This window comes from Canis lupus, chromosome 35 (assembly GCF_011100685.1).
Source record: "Canis lupus familiaris isolate Mischka breed German Shepherd chromosome 35, alternate assembly UU_Cfam_GSD_1.0, whole genome shotgun sequence".
NCBI lineage: Eukaryota > Metazoa > Chordata > Mammalia > Carnivora > Canidae > Canis > Canis lupus.
The window spans coordinates 18,235,889-18,261,350 of NC_049256.1; the positions used below are offsets into that span (position 1 = coordinate 18,235,889).

Here is a 25,462-nt window from a genome sequence, read left to right on the forward strand (position 1 = left end):
CCGCTAGAGGCTGTGCATCCTTGGAACAGGACTGCCTTCAACCAGGGCGAGCCCCATGTCTCCCTGCATGGTGAGGAGTCTGCTTCTCTCTCTGTCCCTCCCCCCTGCTCGTGTACTCTCTCACTCTCAAATAAGTAAAATATATATGCATTTTTTATCTTTAGATTTTATTTATTCATGAGAGACACAAAGAGAGGCAGAGGGAGAAGCAGGCTCCATGCAGGGAGCCGGATGTGGGACTGGATCCTGGGTCTCCAGGATCACGCTCTGACCCAAAGGCAGATGCTCAACCGCTGAGCCACTCGGGAGTCCATATATATATATATTTAAGCTGCCTTCACCTGTGGATCTTCACTCCTAGCACTTTCAAGAGAGCTTAACATTTGCTGAATCAATCTAACAACAGGGGAAAGATGACATAATCCTGGTACTGCCATATGGTAGACATTACGCAGCTATTAGAAAATCTTATTTTTAAAGAGTATTTAGTGACATGAAGAAGGGCTGATGAAACACCAGAGAAGAAAGTTAGAAAAGATACAATACAATACCGTCTCCTCATTGGTCTCAACTTTGCAGAAACATACATGCGTAGGAAATACACCTGGGCAGGAGCAGACAAACAAGAAAACCAGTAATCCTCTCCAGTGATGGGAATTGGCCGCTTTTTTCTTATTTAGACTTTTCTGTGCTTCCCAAGTTTGTCTGCACTGAGAAAGTATTATATTCTTTCATTATGTTGATATCTTATGGTCTCTTTTATTGCTAAAAGTTCCTTTGATTATCTTCCTTCTATCTCCTAGAGTTAACACCAATATTGAAACAAATTTCTGTTAATACCCAGTGGTTAGGGATCACAGGTTTTCAGACATATATTTTCACTTCATGCATTGTGGCATGAAGTGGCACACAATACACAAACCTGGGATGTGATTTTCTGCTGCAAACCAGCAGAGTGACTTTTTTTTTTTTAAGATTATTAATTATTCATGAGAGACACAGAGGCAGAGACATAGGCAGAGGGAGAAGCAGGCTCCCCATAGGGAGCCTGATGCTGGACTCGATCCCAGGACCCTGGGATCATGCCCTGAGCTGAAGGCAGATGCTCAACCGCTGAGCCAGCCAGGTGCCCCCAGAATGACTGCTTTGAGGTACATATGTGGAATTCTATCCTGTTCCCAACAAGTTAGCCACTCTGGTGAATTTGTAACGTTAACGTTTGATAAGAAAGAAAGCATATCAGATAAGAAATGAGGGAGAGTCTGGGCTGTAAGGATGAAAGATCATTTTTATTTTTTAAAGAGGTCAGAAGTCTTTTTAAAAAAATGTCATACAATTTCTTGGACCACTGTCTTTTACCTTGAACCCTAGTAAAGTGTTACATGGCCTCGGTGGTTCTGCCTATTCTATTTCCTTAAGTTTATATGTGTTACATTTCTTTTACTTTTTAAAAAAATTACATATTTTTAATTTTAGTTTTAAAAAGGATTTTAAAATTTTAATTAATTTTTAAAAATGTTTTATTTCTACGTAATCTCCATACCCAAAGTGGGGCTCAAACTCATGACGCCAAGATCACAAGTTGTATCCTCCACCGACTGAGCCAGCCAGGTGCCCCCTTAATTTTTAATTTTTAAAATTATACAACACAGGCTGATTATAAAAAATTCTTGCAATCTGTAAGTAAGATTCTTTCACCCTCCCAGTCACACTCTTTCTAAAGGTAGCTACTTCACTGATTTAGTTATATGTTCTTTTCTATAAAGTTATGTGTATTTGTGAGCAAAGATTTGTAATGTGATCCGTGAATAATTTTCCAAGAGTCATCCACTATATTTTCATGCCTTGGCATAACTGTTCATTGCCCAAAACCATGTTGCTATTACTTGTTTTTACTTGTCTCATTCACTTTTCTGTAAACAGATATAACTTTTCAATAATGTAGTCAATTCCCCAACTTTTATGTTGCTCTTCAAAAACATCAACTTTCTCAAGGCAATGAATGTTACATATTGAACCTGAAAAGAAAAAAAGAAAGAGGAACAAGTAAAAATGTTAAACGAAGAATGCAATTGAGGGGCACCTGGGTGGCTCAGTCAGCTGTGTCCAACTTTTGGTTTTGGCTCAAGCCCTGATCTCAGGGTCATGGGATTGAGCCCCACATCAGGCTCCATGCTCAGCATGGAGTCTGCTTATCGCTTTATCTCTGCTCCTCCTCCTGGCAGCTCTCATTGCTTACACTTGCTCTTTCTCTCTCTCAAATAAATAAATAAAATCTTAAAAAAAAATAGAATGCAACTGAGATTTCTAAAATGATTTTATTTTTTTTATTTTTTTTAAGATTTTATTTATTTGTTCATGACAGACACACAGAGACAGAGAGAGGCAGAGACACAGGCAGCGGGAGAAGCAGGCTCCATGCAGGGAGCCTGATGTGGGACTTGATCCCAGGACTCCAGGATCACGCCCTGGGCCGAAGGCAGCCGCTAAACCGCTGAGCCACCTAGGGATCCCATCATCAAATGATTTTAAAGGCAGTGTGTACTGAAGATTTTTCTTTTTGTTTTTTAAAAAGTTTTATTTATTTAAATAATCTCTATACCCAACATGGGGCTCCTGACCCCATGATCAAGACTCAGATGCTCTTCTGACTGAGCCAGCCAGGTGCCCCTCTTTTCTTTTTTTTTTAATGAAAAAGGGGAGATGCTAAGGGCAAGCTATCTGAACTGTGAATTGCTATTACCACTTACCACTCCTAAGACTTAAACATATCATCTCTCTAGAAGAATTCATATGCCTCTAACACACGTACACCACTTAGCTAAAAAGACGTATGACAGAGATAAGTCCCTTTTCTATGATAAAATAGTCTTCAATAAAATGGTTTATAACTTTTAGATCTTATAGACTTCTAGACACTAATAGTTGACAACAACTCAAAACAGTTAATGGTTGACTTTATTTAAAATATAAATAACCTACCGAATAATTTTTTAATTTCCGCCTCTGGAACATAAAATGGTGGGCCTAGGTAAAAGAGAAACATGGTGAAAAATACTGTCTATAGATCTAATTCTTTTTTTTTTTTCTTCCTAAAGAGAAATTCTCAGGGCCCACTTCTCAGCTGATTTCCAGTGACTCAGGTATAGTTATTCCTTACACAACATAATTATCAAATTGGTGAGGATGTGACAGGTTCCTTTGCGTCTTCTTTTGCGCATGTCATAGCAAAGAAGTAGGCTGGCTTACCAAGGGGATGCCCATGGTGGGTGCCCATCTCTAGCTTAGGTGAGACAGCTGGGCCAGCCATGGGACTTGTTAACTTTTATTTTTTTTCTTTTTCAAGTTTTTATTTAAATTCTAGTTAGTTAACATATGGTGTAATATTAGTTTTAGGTGTAGAATTGAGTGATTCATCACTTACATACAACACCCAGTGCTCATCCTAACAAACGTCCTCCCTAATCTCCAACACCCATTTAACCCATTCCCCCCATCCACCTCCCCTCCAGTAACCCTCATTTTTTTCCCTGTAGCTAAGAGATAGTTTTCTGGTTTGCCTCTTTTTTTTTGCCCCCTATATTCATCTGTTTTGTTTCTTAAATTATACATATGAGTGAAATCATAAGGTATTTGTCTTTCTCTGATGGACTCATTTCATTTGGCTTAATATTCTCTAGCTCCATCCACGTCATTGCAAATGGCAAGATTTCACTTTTTTATGGCTGAATAATATTCCTGTGTGTGTGTGTGCGTGTATCTCACATCTTATCCATTTATCAGTCAATGGACATTGAGTTCTTTCCATAATTTGGCTACTGTAAATAATGCTGCAATAAACATTGGGGATGCATGTGCCCTTCAAATCAGCATTTTTGTATACTTTGGGCAAATACCTAGTAGTACAATTGGTGGAGCGTAGTATAGCTATATTTTTAACTCTTTGAGGAACCTCCACGCTGTTTTCAGAGTGGCTGGACCAGTTTGCGTTCCTACCGACAATGCATGAGGATCCCCTCTTCTGCACGTCCTCCTCACCCAACAACTGCTGTTTCCTGTGTTGTTCATTTTAGCCATTCTGACAGGTGTGAGGTGATATCTCATCACGGTTTTAATTTCTATTTCCCTGATGATGAGTAATGTTGAACATATTTTCATATGTCTGTTGGCCAACTGGATGTCTTTGGAAAAATGTCTGTGCATGTCTTCTGCCCATTTTTTAACTGGATTATTTTTTGGGGGTGTTAAGTTTGGTTAAGTTCTTTACATATTTTGGATACTAACTCTTTCTCAGATATGTCATTTGCAAATATATTCTCCCATTCCAAAGGCCACCTTTTAGTTTTGTTGATTGTTTCCTTTGCTGTGCAGAAGCATTTTATCTTGGGAAGCCTGGGTGTCTCAGCAGTTGAGCATCTGTTTTTGGCTCAGGGAATGATCCCGGGGTTCTGGGATTGAGTCTCACATCAGGATCCCTGTGAGGAGCCTGATTCTCCCTCTGCCTATGTCTCTGCCTCTGTCTCTCATGAATAAGTAAATAAAATCTTAAAAAAAAGAAGCATTTTATCTTAATGACGTCCCAACAGTTTATTTTTGCTTTTGTTTCCCCTGCCTTAGGAGACATATTTAGTAAGAAGTTGCTATGGTTGATGTCAGAGTTACTGCTTGTGTTCTTTTCTAGGACTTTTTTTTTTTTTTTTTAAGATTTTATTTATTCATGAGAGACACAGAGAGGGAGGGAGAGGCAGAGACACAGGCAGAGGGAGAAGCAGGCTCCATGCTGGGAGCTTGACATGGGACACGATCCTGGGTCTCCAGGATCACACCCTGGGCTGAAGGTGGCGCTAAACCACTGAGCCACCTGGGCTGCCCTCTTCTAGGACTTTTTTTTTTTTTAATTAATTAATTAATTATTATTTATTTATGATAGTCACAGAGAGAGAGAGAGAGAGAGAGGCAGAGACACAGGCAGAGGGAGAAGCAGGCTCCATGCACCGGGAGCCCGATATGGGATTCGATCCTGGATCTCCGGGATCGCGCCCTGGGCCAAAGGCAGGCGCCAAACCACTGCGCCACCCAGGGATCCTTCTAGGACTTTTATTATGGTTTCAGGTCTCACATTTAGGTCTTTTATCCATTTTGAATTTTATTTTTGTGTATAGTATAAGAAAGTGGTCCAGTTTCATTATTTGCATGTGGCTCTCCAGTTTTTGGGACTTGGGAATTTTATTTATTTATTTATTTATTTATTTATTTATTTATTTATTTTTTAGGGGGAATTTTAAAATCAGCATGAAATTCATTAACAAATTCCTTGGCATTTCCTTCATTTTTTGGAGTACTGATTTCCCATGACTCTTGCACTCGCTCACACTCTATATATCCCTCCCACTCTGCACAGGCCATTCACTTTAAAGGAAATTTAGCTTCTGCTCCTTTCAAGAGGTATTCTGAGTTCCAACCCCAGGCAGAGCCTGTTGTATTTTCTGCCTACAAGCCCTGCCTTAAGCTTCCTGTTCAGGAATGGAATTTATATCAGATTAGCAGAACTGAAGTCTGTCTCCATTAATTTCAATTTCCATCCAATTGCTCCAGACTTAATTATGGACACTAGGTCTCATCTTTTAATGAACTTTTAAGACCTGATTTACTCAAACAGAAAAGAATACTAGCACATGTAAATATTTATAAAACACCATATTTTTAAAAAATCTTTGTTAAAAATCAAAAAGGGGATTTCTACCATAAAAACCTCTATATTGAGGGATCCCTGGGTGGCGCAGCGGTTTGGCGTCTGCCTTTGGCCCAGGGCGCGATCCTGGAGACCCGGGATCGAATCCCACGTCGGGCTCCCGGTGCATGGAGCCTGCTTCTCCCTCTGCCTGTGTCTCTGCCTCTCTCTCTCTCTCTCTCTGTGACTATCATAAAATAAATAAATAAAAATTAAAAAAAAAAAAATAAATTTAAAACCTCTATATTGGGATCCCTGGGTGGCGCAGCGGTTTGGTGCCTGCCTTTGGCCCAGGGCGCGATCCTGGAGACCCGGGATCGAATCCCACATCGGGCTCCCGGTGCATGGAGCCTGCTTCTCCCTCTGCCTGTGTCTCTGCGCCTCTCTCTCTCTCTCTGTGACTATCATAAATAAATAAAAATTAAAAAAACAAAAACAAAAACAAAAAACCTCTATATTTTGTTTTCACTCTTCCTGAAAATAAAAGCTCAGTTGTGGCAAAGATTAAGCTTGCAATGTTCAAGCACATCAAAAGGAGCCCAGAAGAAAACATCACTTTTATAAGTTCAAAACAAAGATCATTATTAAACGATGCAATAAATTGTAAAATTTCAGAAATTAAAAAACCATAATGGTTTAGAGATTTTTCTGCGTACCTCCAGCTCCCCCCACCTCCCACATCCATGTCTCATCTATCGTCCTATGAGGGTGTGTCTGTGTATTTGTAGGTGTGTTCCTAACACATCCCCACCACCACGGATGGAGCACATATGCTATGTTCAAAACAGGGCAACTAGTCCCTCTTCCTCCTATTCCAGAGTTCATGAGATTTCTTTCTTATATGAGGGCCATCCATTTCTCCCTCTCTTCTATAGTCTGAGCTGTGAATGGTGAATGAGACGACATACAAGTATAACGTGTATCCAGTGGGAAGAGGAATAAAGGTTTATAGTTTCCATTTACCCAAACCAGACTTTCCTTCCTATACAGAAAGCAGTATTCTTCCTATGATCTAAATTAGGAGCAAATACTGCTATCCGTGTCACAGAATTAAATCCCCGAAATGAGGCAACATCTTAGAAAAAGAAAAACAAAAGAAACTTTACCTGCATGTTTAGTGGGATCGTAACAAAGAACAGCCAAGAGGTAATGAAACCCTTTTCTTGTTAGGGACAGCATTATATCTGCATAGCTAAAAAGAACACAACATAGTAAAGTGTTACATTTCTCTACAAAGGCAAAGCCTGCAGGGGATGAGAGCAAGGGAGGGAAACCAAGTTCACTCATCTCCATTACTGAGTTTAATTCTGAAGGACCAGCTGAAGTCGATTTGCATTCTAAATGCCAGAAACAGTCTGCAAATTATGTCATCTGGCAAACTGGGAAATATTAAGACAGGAATCAAAAGGGTGTGTGCTTCCAGAGCTCATCAGACCAGAAGATGTCACGTTAAGCTGAGGAGAGGCTCCTTCCAGCCTGATGTGGTGCTCCAAGGTCTATCCACTTGGAACACACACTTCCCACAAAGCAGTGCCAGCTCTGGAGCAGTGCTTCCCAGACCAGGCTGGGTTATCAGTCACCTGAGCACCTGCTGAAAAAAAAAAGATGCTTAAACTCCATCCCCAGAGCGTGATTCGGTAGGTTTGCTGTTGGGCTTGGATGCTGCAGTTTAATAATATCCTGGGCAACTGGGTCCTCTCCTGGGGCATATGTAGGAAGTACGAAACACAATTCCTTTCCTCTGTTGAGTTGGAGGGGGACAAGACTAACAGGCAAAAATTCAAGGGAGCATGAAATCAAGCTCTGCAGGGTACAACATAAACCACGAGTGCTACTGGCACAGTCCTTTTTAGTAGAGGTCCCGGGGTGCATATGATGTCATTTCCCAGCTGTGTCTGATTGGTTTAGAATGGGAGGCAGGCACTGACTGGGATGGGGCCCATCAGCAGAGGGACCAGGAATGGGAGCTGGGCCCCATGCAGAATGCTGGCTTGGGCCAATCAGATGACTGTGCTGGGAAACTGAATCCAGAGACCCAAAAAGGAGGTGCTCGTTAGCTGTCATCACTGTATTGCCGCTGGAGCTTCTGTGGTGTGTGCTTGTTGGCACTGGGGATTGTGAGAAGTCAGACACAGGGGAGCAGAAGTAGAGGAAGCAGAGGAAGCCTAACAGAGTAGGAGGACAGAGGAGACGGGCACAAGGAGGTAGAGATGCCGTGAGGGACAGGCAGACAGAGACAGACTCCCCAACTCTGAGGGAGGTGCCTTGGCTCTAGGCACACAGTTTCTACTAGGCTTGGGTGTAGTGGGATCTCTGTCCAGGGCTCTGTGAGAAACTGGGGAGGGGATTAGCATGGGGATTAGGAGTGTGGACTTTGCCAGATACCAGAGTTTGAAGCCTAGCTCCTCCACGTAGTGGCTACATAAGCCTGACACATTCTCAACTCTGTGGGCCTCAGTTTCCTCATCTGTAAAACGGGGATGAGACTAGTAACCATCTCACAGGTTGTGGTGTGTATTCAATGAGTTTATACACGTGAAGTGCTTAGAACATGGCCTGGTATGACGTAAACACCCGGGTTAGTTTTGTTATTGTTTGTTTATTATTTATTTGACAGAGAGAGATTGAGCACACAAGTAGGGGGAGCAGGAGCAGTGGCAGACGGAGAAGCAGGCTCCCTGCCTGATGTGGGGCCCGATCCCAGGACTCCGGGATCATGACCTGATCTGAAGGCAGATACTTAACCAAGTGAGTCACCCAGGTGCCCCTTGTTATTCTTTTTAGCAGACTCCCCCAGCTAGGACTGGCTTGAGTGGGTCACATGTCCTTGCAAGAGAAAGTGTTGGATCAAAGGAAACTTTTGAACAAAAAACCTTTACTTAGCTTACTGATTGTTGGTCTTAAGAAGAAGGAAGAAGCGGGACACTTGGGTGGCTCAGTCTGTTAAAGAGAATGACTCTTGATTTCCGCTCAGGTCTTGATCTCAGGGTCATGAGGTTGAGCCCCAGTTGGGTCTCCCTGCTTAGTGGGAGGTAGAGGTTCATGCTTAAGGGTCTCTCTCCCTCTGCCCCTTCCCCCCACTCACACTCTCTCAAAATAAATAAATAAGATTTTTTTCTTAAAGAAGAAGGAAGAAGTAATTTGCCATCCCCTTGAAAGTGATCAGTCAGACTGGTTTGGCAGGGTTTCCTAGGACTGACACACTTCATTCCCTTTGGAATGTGGACTTTCTCAACCACTTTGAAAAAATTCAGAAAAACGAGAGGTTTGCCCCACTGATTTATGTTAGATGACACACCTGAGGGGCCCAGCATCAAACACCTCGGGACTTGTGCACGTGCAATCAAAACAGAAAAGCTGCCCGGTATTAATGACAGGAATGAAATAAAGTTCAAACATGCTAAGTACCAAGACGAAGATAAAGAAGTGTATTTTTCTATTGGCCTCAGGTAAGTTGTGTTTCTGGTAACAAAGGCCAACATGTTCTCAGGTGTGCTTGGGGCTGTGATCACACACACGTACAGGTTCGCACACGCACAGACATACGTGTGTGCACGTGCATACACACACGTGGCCAGGCTGGGAGGAAAGAGAGTGGGGAAACCAGGGAGGACCATAGAGTGGCCAACCTAGAACTGGATTCCTGAAACAAGCCTTCTAGATGGGGTTTCACTACTCATTGTTAACCATGAAGTAACAGTCCAGAGGCCACTTAGGTGACCTTTATACCCAGGACAGAGGAGGTGGTGGGTGGCTGGTATCAAACAGTGGATTTCCTTTGCTGTGGGTCTAGTTTGCTCTCATTCGTTTATTTGACACGTATGTACTAAGCTCCTACTGTGTGCTAAATACACACTTTGCCAGCAGCTGGGGAATGATACAACACGCATGGTCTGCCCTCATAGTGAGCTGTGACTTGCAGCTTGCTCCCCACTACCTCGTGGATTTGAACCACACAGATCAAAGCCCCTGTGAGGACTAACCCCAAAGAGGAGGATGAACATCCTTAGGGAGTGGGAAACACCCAAAAAGGCAGACATCTAGCAGAAGTGGATTTAGTATACATATGTGGTGTATTATGGAAGCAGAGAGGCTCCACATAACATGTTGAGTTGCTAAAGGACACTGATATCACACAAGAAATACACAGCAAACACCAAAATGTGATGTGGACATCTGAGGGCAAAAATAGGGCTGGAAATGTAACAATGATAAGGGCAGATGCCAGGCACGATGTGTTCTGTTATTTCCCCAATATACGGCACAGTATCTATTTAGAACTTGGTGGGAACTTAGTATGCATTTATTGGGTGTCTGAATGAAAGTGATAGAATTGAAGTGCTCAGTAAAGCAGCAAGGGTAAGAGACAGGCGGGCACAGCAAATGCTATGGATGGACCCTTAGAGAATGGCCACTTCCAGGCAGGTGAGGAAGGGGAAGGTTCCAGAAAGAAAATGTGGCATGGTCTACTTAAAGAAGATTGGGTGTGTCAATAAGCTGTATTCATGAAACAGTTTTTAAGAAATAAAAAATTTTATTTCATGATGCCTGGGTGGCTCAGCCTTTGAGCATCTGCCTTTGGCTCAGGGCATGATCCTGAGGTTCCAGGATCGAGTCCCACATCGGACTCCCTGCATGGAGCCTGCTTCTCCCTCTGCCTGTGTCTCTGCCTCTCTCTGTATGTCACTCATGAGTAAATTAAAAAAATCTTAAAAAAAATAGTTAAAAAAATTTTATTTCACTGATGGGCATGCAGGACTTTGGATATATGTGAAGAGTCTGCCCCATACTATGAAATAATTTAATATTTATATGCTATCTCCAAATAAGTAGGTGAGCGGTATTTGGAATGGAATGTACATAGGAGTGGCCATGTTTTACTCTGTATGCTTTCTCATATTTTAATTTTCTTTTCTTTTCTTTTTTTTTTTTTACTGTAACTTCCTCATCTATAAAATGGGAATAATGGTAGCAATATGCCCCACAGGGTTGTTTGGTGGAGCAGAGGTATACAGAGTGTGTTAAGCAATACTTGGCACATGGCAATTGCCCAGAACGGTTTCTGGGTTAGTGGAGGCAGTGGGGGTGATATCAGTGGACATGCTACCATCTTGCAGAGGAGTCAGCTGACACCTGGACAAGTTGAATACTTTGATCGAGGCAGCACAGCTTAGAAGTGATGGAACAACAAGCCTTGTACCAGATTCCCATGGCCATGGCCAAATCCTATCCTTTTTTTTCTTTCTTTCTTTCTTTTAAGATTTTTATTTATTTATTTATGGGATAGAGAGACAGAGAGAGGCACAGACACAGGCAGAGGGAGAAGCAGGCTCCATGCAGTGAGCCTAACATGGGACTTGATCCCAGGTCTCCAAGATCAGGCCCTGGGCTGAAGGTGGCACCAAACCGCTGAGCCACCCGGGCTGCCCAATCCTATCCTTTTTCACACAAAGATGGTACCGAATTTAGATCTTCTAATTCCAGATACGTGAACTATTTCAAACCAGTAAAAGTCTAACTGATTTTCTGGAGCTCTCAAAAAGTACAGCATATTAAATTAAGAAGGCCAAAAAGGAAAACCCAATGTAATTAAAGAAACGAAATTACTAACCGTTCGCGATCACCTGGGTTAATAGCAACTAATGCTCCTCTATCCCAGATCCGGTCAAATTTGCCGATATTTGCTCTATCAGGAAGAGAAAGAAACAAAAGTACAATATCTTAGGTAACAAAAATCGAGTCTTGATCAAGAAGGACGGCATTTCTGGTGGCTCAGGCTGGTATTCACTAGCTGTCAAGAAACTGGGATCTCTGTCTGTTTTTCTGGAGTCAGCAGGGACATGCAGATGTGGACATGAGGAGCTCCTTCTAGTTTTAGGAACTGGTGGCAGTGGCTTCCCCCTTCTGCTCTGACGGGGGAGCACAGAGGAGAGCTAAAGGACAATTTGTGACAACCTGCTCCCAGCCCCCAGAAGTATCAGGGACTTCCAGGGGATAAGGTATCACTGCCTTCTGCACTTTGAAATTTCTTTCCATTACAGGTCAGTTGTGAAGTGAAGACATGGTCTTACTCTTCCTTCCTTTCCCCTACCTGCCTAGAGGCATGACAATGCTTTCCGTATTCTGGAAGTTATCCAAGGACACGAAAGCTATCAAGTGTGCAGACAGGTGGGCTGTAGTAAAAAGAACTGCAGAAGAGATTCAACTCCATGCAATTGGGAGTGGAGAGGGATAATCAGAAGTACTGCCTGGCAAGCACTCAGGTTATTCAAAGGGCAGAGGTGGAATTTGGTCCTACCTGGGAAGATCAAAAAGGCTGCAACAGTACAGCGAAATGTTCCCTGAAGAGCTCTGTAATGAAAGTCAAGGGGGGGGGGGGGGGGATGCTATTTAAATAGGAGTGACATGGATGGTTACAGAAAGATACGAGCAGCAAAGCACAGCAAAGGTGGTGGAGAGGGAATGTGTAACTCAACATGAAGAATGCAATGGTACCGCAAATAATTTTAACTGAAAATACTACAAATATATTTTAAAGATTTTACTTATTCATTTGGCAGAGAGATAGAGCATAAACAGGGGGGAGCAGCAGAGGGAGAGGGAGAAGCAGACTCCCGGTGGAGCAGGGAGCCCGATGCACGGCTCAATCCCAGCACCCCAGGATCATGACCTGAGCTGAAGGCAGATGCTTAATTGATGGAACCACCACTACAAATAATTTTTTTATTTATTTTTTATTTTTCTAAAATAATTTTTTTTAATGGCACTCTGTTTTTTGGTTTGGTTTGGTTGGTTGGTTGGTTTTTTTAGACCTGTATGGGGTTCTCTGGGATCAACTCAAGAAGAAAAATCACAGTGAGGTTAACCCTGGAGATTAGTTAGCTATTATCTCCAGAACTTGTTCTGTTTTAGCAATGTTTGTTTTAGCAGAGCCCTGATATTTTGACACTGTTAAAGATAAATAAACAGGTCAATCAACTACCAGGCAGGCTGATGGAGGAAGGTCAGATATCTTGGAAGTCATTCCTGCAAAGTGCAGTTGTGTGCACTCCTGGCTTTTTCTCTTTCATTCATCGGCTAATGGGAATTTATTGCCTGAGCCCCTCGTGGGCAGGACTATCCTGGGTTCCAGAGAGTGGGTGTGAATCCAACACGGCCTCTGACCATAGCGAGGAAAGCCTGGTAGAGCAGAGAGGCGTGGGTGCAGAGGCAGAGTTAGGAAGTTAGGACGGGATGGCCTGTGTGCCAGAGAACATAAGGACTCAGAAGACAGAGTTGAGAACTGCCTGAGGGTAACAGGCAAAGCCCAACAAGAGGCAGCCTCTGAAAGGATATCTGGATGCATCTGCTCATATTTTTTTTTAAAAGATTTTATGGGGATCCCTGGGTGGCACAGCGGTTTAGCGCCTGCCTTTGGCCCAGGGCACGATCCTGGAGACCCGGGATCGAATCCCACGTCAGGCTCCTGGTGCATGGAGCCTGCTTCTCCCTCTGCCTGTGTCTCTGCCTGTGTCTCTGCCTCTCTCTCTCTCTGTGTGACTATCATAAATAAATAAAAATTAAAAAAAAAAAAGATTTTATGTATTTACTCATGAGAGACACACAGAGAGAGGCAGAGAGACATAGGGAGAGGGAGAAGCAGGCTCCATGCAGGGAACTCGATGCAGGACTCGATGCAGGACTTGATCCCAGGACCCCAGGATCACACCCTGAGCCAAAGGCCGATGCTCAACCACTGAGTCACCCAGGTGCCCCTGCATCTGCTAACATTACAGGGAGCTGAGCTGGGGGTGCAGCCCAGGGGGGAGTAAAGGGACATGGATTCCACTAGATCCAAGGGATGTGAGAAGCCTGGAGGGTGGGGGTGAGGGTGAAGGCCAAGGAAGGAGAGGTCAGGTATGCAACTGTTAGATAGTATTCTGAAGTGAGGTCCCAATGGAGGTTTACAAATAGAGGAAGGGTCTCCAAAGATCAGTCTGGAAGCACCGTGGGGGTGAACCCAAGGGGTGGGTGTGATGGCAGGGAGGACGGGCAGCAAGTCTCAACTTGGGGGATCTTGCTGGCAGACAAGCAAGTCCCTGCCTGCCCCCAGTTCCTAGGACACATGCATGACACGTCCCAGCTATAAGTGTAAGTGAATTTTAAGGTATCAGGAAAACTGGGTGAGTTGCTAGCAAACTGGAAGTGACCTATTTCCTCCCTCCCACACCCCAAGCTGGCAAAAAAAGTTAGATGTGTTCTATGAAATTTAGTCTGTTGAGGCTGAGGTTGACCCTATGATGGTTTGTGGGAGGCTCGGAGATGAAGTAGGGATGATGTTCCTTAACAGCGAGTTACATCAACTTGACCTTGTGTGTTGGACCAGGAAGGCATCCTGTAGAATAGACGGGGTAAATGTGCACTTTGTGAGGCATTGCACGAACACTGCTCAGGCAGTCTTGTGGGTGAGGTAGAGGAATATAGGATGGATGCTCAGAGAAGTACTCAGGTAAGCTTTCCACAGTAGTGACGCTGGGCCCCACACCCCTGAGGATTCTGATTTAACTGGCCTGGGGTGAGCCCTCGGATTGGGAATTTTGAAAGATCCACAGGCCTTTGCAAATGTGCCCCTGAGGCTGAGAACCACTGCTCTGGGACTAGCCTCTTTGGACTGAGTAAGCTCATGGGATGATTTGAGAACAGAGTGGGAGGAAGCTGTAAAATAAAGTACTCTTAAGCCTCCTACTGACCTGCAATTAGTTTCAATATTTAGAAAACTGGGCACCTCATGAGAAACCGACTGTACCAACAGACAATGGCCAGACCACACAGGACTAGAGAGCCTGGACCCAGCCGTAGCCAGCCTGGGAAGCCAAGCCACAGCCTCTGCCTTGAAGATGTGTCAGTGACTGCCAGCCTCCTTAATTGTCATCACCTTTCCCCCTTCAAACTCAAGATGAACCAGAGAAGAAAGACACTCCCCAAGCCAATCCTACCTGTCACCATGCATCAGTAGGCATTCCGAGGCTGGGTGAGGGGAGCTCTCCTCTCTGTTCCCTTCATGCCCTGTGTCATTACGCTTAGCTCCACAAGGGACAAATGGCTTTCTCTGTGTTTTTCTTTTCTTCTAAGCTAAGATATTCATTAGGGCAGGGACCGTGTTTCTATCTCTTCAAGGTCTTACACGGGGTATGGCCCAAGACGTTCTCAGAAATGCCTGTTTATAAATCAATCAATCAAACAAACAAACCCAAAGCAAAACCATGAGTATAGATAGGCTTTGCCATCAGCTGTTGTATATATTTGTGCATATCTAGCTACCACCTATCTTTTTTTTTTCTTTAAAGATTTTATTTATTTATTCATGAGACACACAGAGAGAGGCAGAGACTTAGGCAGAGGGAGAAGCAGGCTCCCTGCAGGGAGCCGGATGGGGAACTTGATCCCAGGGTCCTGGGATCACACCCTGAGCCAAAGGCAGATGCTTAACCCTGAGACCCAGGTACCCCTACCTATCACCTATCTTTTTAAGCCCTCGCTCCTTAGACTGTATAACCACCAGGTGAGTCTGTGTGAGAAAGTGAAGTCACATAACAGTTGTAACTTATGCACCCTAAGAATGACTTTTCCTATGGGGGTAGGGGAACAATTATTTACCAAAAACAAAACAAACCTTGAATATTTTGCCTCCAGGAATTTCCACAATGGGTTCTTCTGTGTAAGAAAGATTCTGCTCTGCAAAAAACTCCCGTATCCCAAGTTCACTGATTTCCACACCTACTACACTGTGTCCTCGGTCTGCAAACCTGCATGAAATCACATATTTACACTTAAATTTTTATTCCAAATACTAAATCAAAGGACATACCTCTAACAAACATACATTTCCCTTAATTATAAGGGATTTTTATGAATTTGGGGTCACAGGGTTTCATAGAACTTGTATGGAAGTGGATCTTTATGTTCTGAAACTTAATAGTACATGGAATTCTGAAAAACTGATCCATATGACCATATGAAAAAATTAAAAATTTGGAAAACTATACTTTAAAATGTTGATCTACTACAAATGGATTTGATTAGATGAGTTTCTAATTTAAAAGTACCCTGTGGATTAGAGATGCTTTTCAATTTCTCTAAATCAGCTCTGTCCATTAAAACTTCCTCTGCTGGGGGGATCCCTGAGTGGCTCAGCAATTTAAGCCGAAATCCAGAGTCAGAGGCTCAACTGATTGAGCCACCCAGGTGCCCTTAAGTGTGATTTAGTTTAAAATGAAATCTGCACATGTGGCTAGTGGCCACGGTGCTAGAGCACAGGGCTCCAGAACATTAGTGTCCATTTCTATAATCTTACAATTTCCATTTACTTACAATAAACACTACCCAGAAATTTACCTAATTGCCATAAACAAATAACTAGTGTTTTCCTGACAAGTTTTTAAATTACAGGATCCATAGTCTTGGGAATCTTGGATTCAGAGGAAACAGTGTTAGTGGTACAGTATTGATTTTTGTCAAATAAACACATACAGTCAGTTCTGCTATAATGCAACATACGCATCCCTAAAAAAAAAAATCACTGTGCTATGCAATATCTTACAATAGAAATTGAAAGGCTTATGGGGAAAATGGGGGTTGCCACAGAACATTAACAAACTTTATCATAGTGGAATATTACTCAGCCATAAAAAAGAATGAAATCTTGCCACTTGTGACAACATGAATGGACCTTTAGGGCATTATGCTAAATGAAGTAGGTTAAACACAGAGAGACAAATACTGTATAGTCTCACTTGTATGTGGAATCTAAAAAAGAAAAAGAAAAAAAAAACGAGCTCATAAATCCAGAGAACAGATTAGTGGTTGCCAGAGGTAGGGGTGGAGGGTGGTCAAAACAAGCAAAGATGGTCAAAATTCCCAGTTTTGAAATAAATAAGCCATGGGGATGTAATGCACAGCATGGTGACTATAGTTAGTAATGTAAGTTGCTCAGGCAGTAGATGTTAAAAGTCCTCATCACAAGAAAAAAAAATTCTGAAACTACGTAGGATAATGGATGTTAACTAAACTTACCATGGGCATCATTTTGTAATAAATACAAATATCAAATCATTATTATATACACCTAAAACTAACACATTGTTATATGTCAAGAATACCTTAAGTTTTATGTTTTTTTTTAAAAAAGCTATTACACATTTGCCATAACTTATCTCTGTGAACCAGGATTTTCTCAAAAACACAGTTAAAATTTAGAAATAAACTGAATAAATAATGCATAAGAAAAAAAAACTTGGGGAACTCCTGGTGGCTCAGTGGTTGAGCCTTTGGCTCAAGTCATGTTCCTGGGGTCCTGGGACAGAGCTGTGTGTTGGGCTCTCTGCTCAGTGGGGAGCCTGCTTCCTCCTCTCCCTCTCCCTGCTGCTACCCCTGCTCATTCTCTTTCTTACTCGCTCTTGTATCTAAAATACATAAGTAAAATCTTAAAAAAAAAAGAAAAGAAAACATCGTCAGTGGCACATTAAAAAGACAGGGGGCCCCTGGCTGGCTCAGTAGGTAGAACATGTGACTCTTGATCTCCATGGGTTGTGAGCTCAAGCCCCATGTTGGGTGTAGAGATTACTTTATTTTATTTATTTATTTATTTTTAAAGATTTTATTTATTTATTCATGAGGGACAGAGAGACAGAGAGAGAGAGGCAGAGAGAGAAGCAGGCTCCATACAGGCAGCCCGACATGGGACTCGATCCTGGGTCTCCAGGATCAGGCCCTGGGCTGAAGGCAGTGTTCAACCGCTGAGCCACCCGGGCTGCCCCGGATGACTTTGAAGAATAAAATCTTTAAAAAAAACAGAGAGAGAGATGGGACACCTGGGTGGCTCTCTGCTTTTCTCTGTCTCTCATGAATAAGTAAATAAAATCTTAAAAAAAAAAAAAGAGAGAGAGAGACAGGAACCTAACAGAAATGGTCACAGAGTATATAACACACATTAAAAGTTTACAAAAATATATATATATATAAATAGTACAGAGCGTTTGGAAGGGCTGCAGCTTGTGAGTTATTGTGCGTTGAGGGGAGATGACTGGAAAGTTCTAACACCAGCTGCGGATGGGAGTGGCTCACAGCACATAAGTCAACTGAGGTGCCTCCTGTCCCTTTACACACGGCTGCACTCAGCTGTGTGTGGTTTTCTACTCTTACCTCACATTCTTACACACGAAATTATACAGAAGTGAATGTGAAATTCACATCACGTTCAAATTGTTCCCTGATTTACCAATGGAGTCAGAGTGAAATTGCATTATCAAAACAAGAGGGGTAGCAGAACTGATTGTACCCCTTGCCCACAGGAGACTACTACTTGCAATGAGGTCCGAGCATGAACTGTTTACGGATCTAAAATAAACACTATCAATAACTTGTCTTTCATATTTCCTCCTGAATTTATAAGTTAACCAACAGGGAATATATTTAATGTTTTATTTTGCTATTTATTTATTTATTTATTTATTTATTTATTTATTTATGATTTTAATTTATTTATTCATGAAATACACACACAGAGAGAGGGGCAGAGACATTCATTTATTTATTTATTTAAGATTTTATTTATTTATTCATGAAATACACACACACACACAGAAAGGCAGAGACACAGGCAGAGGGAAAAGCTGGCTCCATACAGGGAGCCTGACGTGGGACTTGATCCCGGGGCCCCAGGATCACACCCTAGGCTGAAGGCAGGTGCTAAATCGCTGAGCCACCTGGGCTGCCCTGTTATTTATTTATTAAATAATTTGAATTTTTTAAAAAAGATTTATTTATGAGAGAGAGTGAGAGAGAGAATGAGCAGGGAGGCCAGTCAGAGGGAGAGAAAGAAGCAGACTCCTTACTGAGCAGGGAGTCCAACGTGGGGCTCGATCCCAGGACTTGGGATCAAAGGCAGACGCTTAACTGACTGAGCCACTCAGGCACCCCTGAATTTTTTTTTTTAATTAAGTAGGCTCTACACCCAATGTGGGGCTTGAACTCATGACCCTGAGATCGAGAGCTGCATACTCTTCCAACTAAGCCAACCAGGTGCCTCCAGGAAATATTTTTTTTATTCTCCACACAAAGTTATCCAAGCTGGCTGTGAGGATTTTTATTTACACTTTGAAATTAAAGCAGAGCCTATTACAGACTGGCACAGGCTGGGTTATGATGGAAAAAAAAAACACCTAAGGAAATGTGTTAAACATTTTATTTTAGTGCTTTTGGGCCTCGCCGCATAGTCATCTATTCACATGTGATATCTGGACTGACCTCAATACATAAATTAGATACATAGATGAAAAATCCTCTAATATAAGCACTTACCGGCAATTGAAATAGCTTAGTTCTGGTATTTTTATTACAAATGACTTTAGACCTAGTCGACAATCACATGTAATTGTCTGTTTTCTCCTTCTACTTCCTAATCTTGTCTCAAACTCTCTGCCAGTGCTAGATTGTTAACACTTAACGATACGGCTATAAGACAGTCTGTTTGTAGAGTTAATGTTTTTCTTGCAAGTAGCTTCCAAAGCGACTCTTCTGGTTCAGTGAGTTGGTTAGGGGTAAGTCTCGTAATACAGTTTAAGTATTCTCAGTTTCATGGCCACACTAGAGTCCGATGCCATAGCAGCCATGTCCCAAATACTCAGCTACAAGTTGAGCAAGGGGGCGGTCTGGTCTGTATGCAAGAGTCTGTACCCAAAAACCAGCTCCGAACACATTCGTGTTCTCTGGGTCCACCGCCTATATTTATATAGGAAACAGAGCATTTCCAAGTCACTATGAGTTTCATTTACTAATCTTTTTTTTTTTTAATAAATACTTTAAAATGTTTTGCCTAAGGACCAAAATTCTCAACAATCAAGCTTATGAACTAATGGTATGTACAATAGTGTCTGTGTAGTATCATTGCGACTGAGTTCTCTACAGAAAATGATTGCCAGGTTTGTGACTTTAGGGTAATCTCTAGCAATTGCGGCTTGCTAATTCAAGTGACTTCTCTTCACAGAGAATTACTCACAAGAAATCCTCATCACTGGTTTCAAAAGAAGGATTCTTGAAAATAATCACCAATGGGCTCGTAGCGGGATGGGACAGCTGGGCTGAACGGTGGGCTATATGTGGTCTTGCCAAAGAGTTGCAATTCATTTAAAATTTTTCTGTCCACTTCTATTAAAAATATCTAAAATTAACTCAGCCATATTCCTAAACCACCCCCACAAATGAAACTGCACAAAGAGATCGCAGACATAAGAGGGACACCTAGTCCTCTGTATCCTGAGACCCCAAAATTGGTTCCTAACTATAGCTTTTTTTCCTTAGAAACTCGATACAGAAAGACTAGACCACACCAGCGCTTCGTGCTGTGTCTTACTGTTTAAGGATATTATCTCTATGAACCCATCAGTCTTGTTCTACTTCAAATAAAGAATCCCTGTGCATTTCCTGAGAATGGAATTTTTAAACCTACATTAGATTAAATATTCACCCAGTGTATTTGTCATTAAGATAAGAAAGTGTGTGAATGCTTATCTGCTCTTACCATTTCATCTCAACTGCTTTTCCACAGAGAGGAAAAAATACTCTCAGTCCATTCTCGCCTTTAAGGAAAGTATCCAAATGCTTTTTTAATAACCTGGGGAAGAAAAAATATATGTTTTCATTAGCCCAATGCACAGAGGAAAGGACTACCCTCGTATGAGGCTAAGGACTCTTCATGCATTAGCTCCCTGAATATACCCTACAACTTGAGAGAGTAAAAAACAGGAATTATTATTCTCTCCAGTTTATATATGAAAGAAGAAAGGTGAAATAACTCATTTAGTCACATAGCTAGTGAGTAGGTAATCAATTTAACCCTAGGGTTTTCCTCATTAGTAATTAAAAGTTATTTTTTCTTTGTGCTTTGAAAATTCTTTAATTCCCTGAATATGTATGTGTGTGTGAAAGAGAGAGAGAGAGAAGAAAGAAAAGAAAGAAAGAAAGAAAGAAAGAAAGAAAGAAAGAAAGAAAGAAAGAAAGAAAGAAAAGAAAAGAAAGAAAGAGGGATCCCTGGGTGGCGCAGCGGTTTGGCGCCTGCCTTTGGCCCAGGGCGCGATCCTGGTGACCCGGGATCGAATCCCACGTCGGGCTCCCGGTGCATGGAGCCTACTTCTCCCTCTGCCTGTGTCTCTGCCTCTCTCTCTGTGTGTGACTATCATAAATAAATAAAAATTTAAAAAAAAAAAAAAAAAAGAAAGAAAGAGAGAGAGAGAGATGGGGAGCCTCTGGACTCACTGAATTTTTCAACATTTGTTTTATGGGAAGTTCTCTAAACATGTACTCAGTCTCAGACTCTAAAGCTCTGGGAAGTCTAATTCTGTAGTTAATTCCTTCTGTAGAGACGTGGTTCTTCTAAGGTCACCGCATGATAAAGATAACCCATACAAAGACTCTGGGAAGATGCTCCAACTACCACTCAGTATGCAAATGCAATAATAATGATAATAATAATAATGATTGTATCATCCCCTGGGAAGTCAGGGTAGCTGCCTAGAACAAGAATGACCACTTTACTTAGCACTGGCCCAGATATATCACTGCTGTTTTCAAGCCTACTACTACTAACACATTGCTCAACATCCTGGCTCAAGTATTAACTTTTTTCAGCTTCTTTCCTTCCACCACACAGATGACACTTTACACTTGAACACACACTGTCCGAAAGCAAAGTCAGAACCCCACCACTTTTCAGTACAAAGAGATATACACGTTACTGTGAGCATCTGCTGTACATATAAATATGTATGACCAATACCCAGAGGCTACAGGGGCTTAAAAAAAGATGTATTTCATAAATCTCAGATGCCTGCAATTGTCACGCGGTTATTTATACATTCTGAGAAGAGATACGGTTGCCCATTAACCTTTGACATGCCAGAGATGTATTCTATTTCAGAGACGGTGAAATGCGAAAAATAAAAATGTGCCTTGTAAAATCAAATAATGTGTACCAATATTACTACTTCTATTTCCAAAGTCAGTTGCCAATAGAGCATTTCTCTGTCATATACCAAACATTTCTTACTTATGTCCTTGCTCTTGATGGAATCCAATTCTGCGGCTCACCCACTTTTCTTGCCATTCTTCCAGAGTCAGTACTCGGTTTTTCTGTACCTCAGTATCGGGGTACTCTTTAACATCCAGGAAAGTTCTTGTCTTGTCCATGGTTTCAGAGACACCTCTGCCTTACAAAACAGATGGTTCCAGTGCCTGCATGGAAAATATTTGCAATATTGTCATTCAAGGCATTGCAATTCTATTGATGAATGAAATAAAAACCTATTATCCTTAGCAGTATGACTTTTTTTTTTTTAAGATTTTATTTATTTATTCATAGAGACAGAGAGAGAGAGAGAGAGAGAGAGAGAGGGGCAGAGACACAGGCAGAGGGAGAAGCAGGCTCCATGCAGGGAGCCCCACGCGGGACTTGATCCCAGGTCTCCGAGATCACGCCCTGGACTGAAGGCGGCGCTAAACCACTGAGCCATCCGCGCTGCCCTAGTATGACTTTTTAAAATATTTCAACATTCCCTGGGTGGCGCAGTGGTTTAGTGCCTGCCTTTGGCCCAGGGCGCAATCCTGGAGACCCGGGATCGAATCCCACGTCGGACTCCCAGTGCATGGAGCCTGCTTCTCCCTCTGCCTATGTCTCTGCCTCTCTCTCTCTCTCTGTGTGACTATCATAAATAAATAAAAATTAAAAATAAAATAAAAATAAAAAATAAAATATTTCAACATCTACAGAAAAGCCACCTGAAAAGTTACTTTTCAGGGAGTCTGATGGTAGAGGCATACCTCATATTACATGTTAGGAAGGATCTTTAAATAAACAGAATTATACCTTAATGTTTGAGTACAAAGAGCTTAAGCTTTAAAAAAGGAGAGGACAAAAAAAAATTTTTTTTGTAAACTTAGAATTTTTTCTAGCATCTCACTTGAATTTTTAACATTTCACTGCTTACTTATTTTTTCTCCATTATAATGCATATAATTTAAAGAGTTTCAGATAGCAGTCTGCACCCCCAATGAGAAAGGCAACCATCTTGAACTCTTTTAGCTGAGTCTTGAAATCTAACTCTGTATCTCAAAATAGCATGCTTATTTTCTATCTTCTTCATTTTTCATTTCCAGGTAGCATGGAGAGAAGATACCTGCTTCGCTCTCCTTCAACTTCCCAGCACACACACCACCTTTTCATTTTCCCCATCCTTTCAATATAGACACAGCCTATTTATTTTTAAAGTTCATTGATTTACGTATTTAAGTAAGTTCTATATCCTACGTGAGGCTCGAACTCTCAGCCCCAAGATCAAGAGTTGCATGCTCCTCCAACAGAGCCAGCCAGGTGCCCCCCCCCCAGATATAGTCTATGGTTCATTAAATATTTGGGGTACATGTTATGATGACCAGGTAAATACCATTCACAGCTAAACCACATAATACTGTATGATTACTCTTCCTTTTTTGTACTTTTTTATTCTGCTGTTAATGACTGTCTTGCTTTTTTTTTTTTTTTTTAAGATTTTATCTATTCATTCATGAGAGACAGAGAGAAGCAGAGACACAGGCAGAGGGGAGAAGCAGGCTCCCTGTGGGGAGCCCCATGTGGGACTGGATCCCAGGACTCCAGGATCACAACCTGAGCCAAAGGCAGACGCCCAACCACTGAGCCACCCAGGTGCCCCTTGACTTTTCATTTATAAAATTCCTATGTCCTTGTTACCAATTCAACTCAATGCTCCACAATTGTCCCAATATCCTATCAATACACTCTCAATCTCTTCAGTTATCAGTTATTCTACCAATATCACCATCTTGGAGAAGACTCTGGAGACTCCTGACCTGGATGCTCTCCACTCCCACTACATAGCTAGCATTGTGGCGTCTTTCTTGATCATCATCCTGAAGATTTCTTTCTCTTTTGATGAATCTCCTATTTCTTTTATCCTATATTTTCCTCCTTTTTTTTGTTTTGTTGCTTACTGTCCTTAAACTGGTGACGCACAACCTCCAACGGGTTTCTAAGAAAGGGTGCATAGGAGAAAAGGTTTTTGTGCAGTTTTGCTGATCATAGAATTCTTGGTTAGAATTCTCACTTGAATTTTAAAATATTTCAACATCCACAGAAAAGCCACCTGAAAAGTTACTTTTTCTCACAATTTTGAAAAAGTCATTCCATTGTCTTCTAGTTCCCAGAGATATTGCTTAAGTTCAAAGACATTCTGATCCTAATATTTTCCATAAGGCCAATGTTTTTCTCTCAAGACTTCCCTTTGCTCCTAGTCTTTTTTTTTTTTTTTTGAGGTTTTATTTATTTATTCATGACAGACACAGACAGAGAGGCACACACATAGGCAGAGGGAGAAGCAGGCTCCATGCAGGGAGCGGGATGCGGGACTGGATCCCGGGACCCCAGGACAATGACCTGAGCCAAAGGCAGACTCTCAACCACTGAGCCACCCAAGTTCCCCCTCAAATAATTTTCTTGTAGTTTCTTTTTTGCATGGGAAAATGAACACAAAGGAACTGAGAGAGAAAAAAAAAGAACACCTAAACATAACCTCAAATCCATCTGCAGATATGAGGAAAACATCTGCCCTTTCAATGTGAACTTTGTAATACTAAGGACCATATAACTTGATTAATTCTAATTGAGTTTAATTTGAATCAGTGAAACTAATTGAATTTGGATTATACTATAGCCTGCTATCATTGGCGGCTCTAATTTAATGATTTGTCAATGAGAATAGCAAACATCACAAAAAAGCAAGTATTTCAGGAAACGTTCCCTTTATTGAAAAATTTGGTTCCAGTGTGCTTAAGATTTAAGGAGAAGGCACTCCTCCGCCCCTGGAATTGGGAACATAAATTCACTTCTCAAAAAACATTTGTTAACAAACACTTTTGCAAGGTCCTGTTGATGTCAGGAGGTGACTCTGAATATACCCTACAACTTGAGAGAGTAAAATTTCTGAGAGGTCAAACAAAGTACCTGATTATATTGGGTACAGAAAAGCAAAAGAGAGTTACAGTTTTCCCATTTTCAGCCAGAAACCTCGGAACCTGAGCTTGAGCCTTCATAAAGCAGTTCTCTACTTAAAAGGCAAGCATAATTTCACCATAGAGCCAGCGCAATCTGGAATTGCACACTTCTATCCCTTGCACACAAACTTGAAATCTAAGTCAACATCACATCTGTAACTTAACCACTTCTTAGCTGCTCTAATAGCATCTCAACGTGTACTTGCACATGTGCTTTTCGAAATAAGAATTTTCTATAACAAGATAAAAGTGCAAATTTTTATAAGAATCAAGAAAGGCAAAGAAGGGGAACTGAGTGGGAAAAATTAGAGAGGGAGACAAGCCATGAGAGACTCCTAACTCTGGGAAAAAAAACGGACAGGGAGGTGGGGGAGGATGGGGTAACAGGGAGACGGGCACCAAGGAGGGCACTTGATGTGACGAGCACTGGATGTTATACTGTACATTGGCAAATTGAATTTCAATTTAAAAAATGTAAAAAAAAATAAAAATAAAAACAAGAAAAGAAAGGCAAAGTTCACAGTTGTTCCTACCGGCACACGGAAACAGCGGATGCACTAGTCTGGCCCCCAAAGTACTCTTTGGACGAACTCTCAAGTCTGGTTTCCTCCCTCCCCTTTAAAAAACAAAAAC

The 25,462-nt window shown here is 41.8% G+C and overlaps 1 protein-coding gene across 1 annotated transcript; it reads right to left on the minus strand.

Moving 5' to 3' along the window:
* Positions 1-1,519: 1,519 nt before the first annotated feature.
* TPMT (thiopurine S-methyltransferase) lies at positions 1,520-25,437 on the minus strand. The gene is made up of 9 exons (NM_001003015.2): positions 25,363-25,437; positions 21,813-21,997; positions 20,289-20,381; positions 15,384-15,516; positions 12,030-12,082; positions 11,343-11,417; positions 6,838-6,923; positions 2,983-3,027; positions 1,520-2,018 (listed from the first exon to the last, which is right to left on the minus strand). Exons 2-9 carry the CDS (start codon positions 21,950-21,952, stop codon positions 1,906-1,908), a joined length of 738 nt encoding a protein of 245 aa, NP_001003015.1. The 5' UTR covers positions 21,953-21,997; positions 25,363-25,437; the 3' UTR covers positions 1,520-1,905.
* Positions 25,438-25,462: the final 25 nt, after the last annotated feature.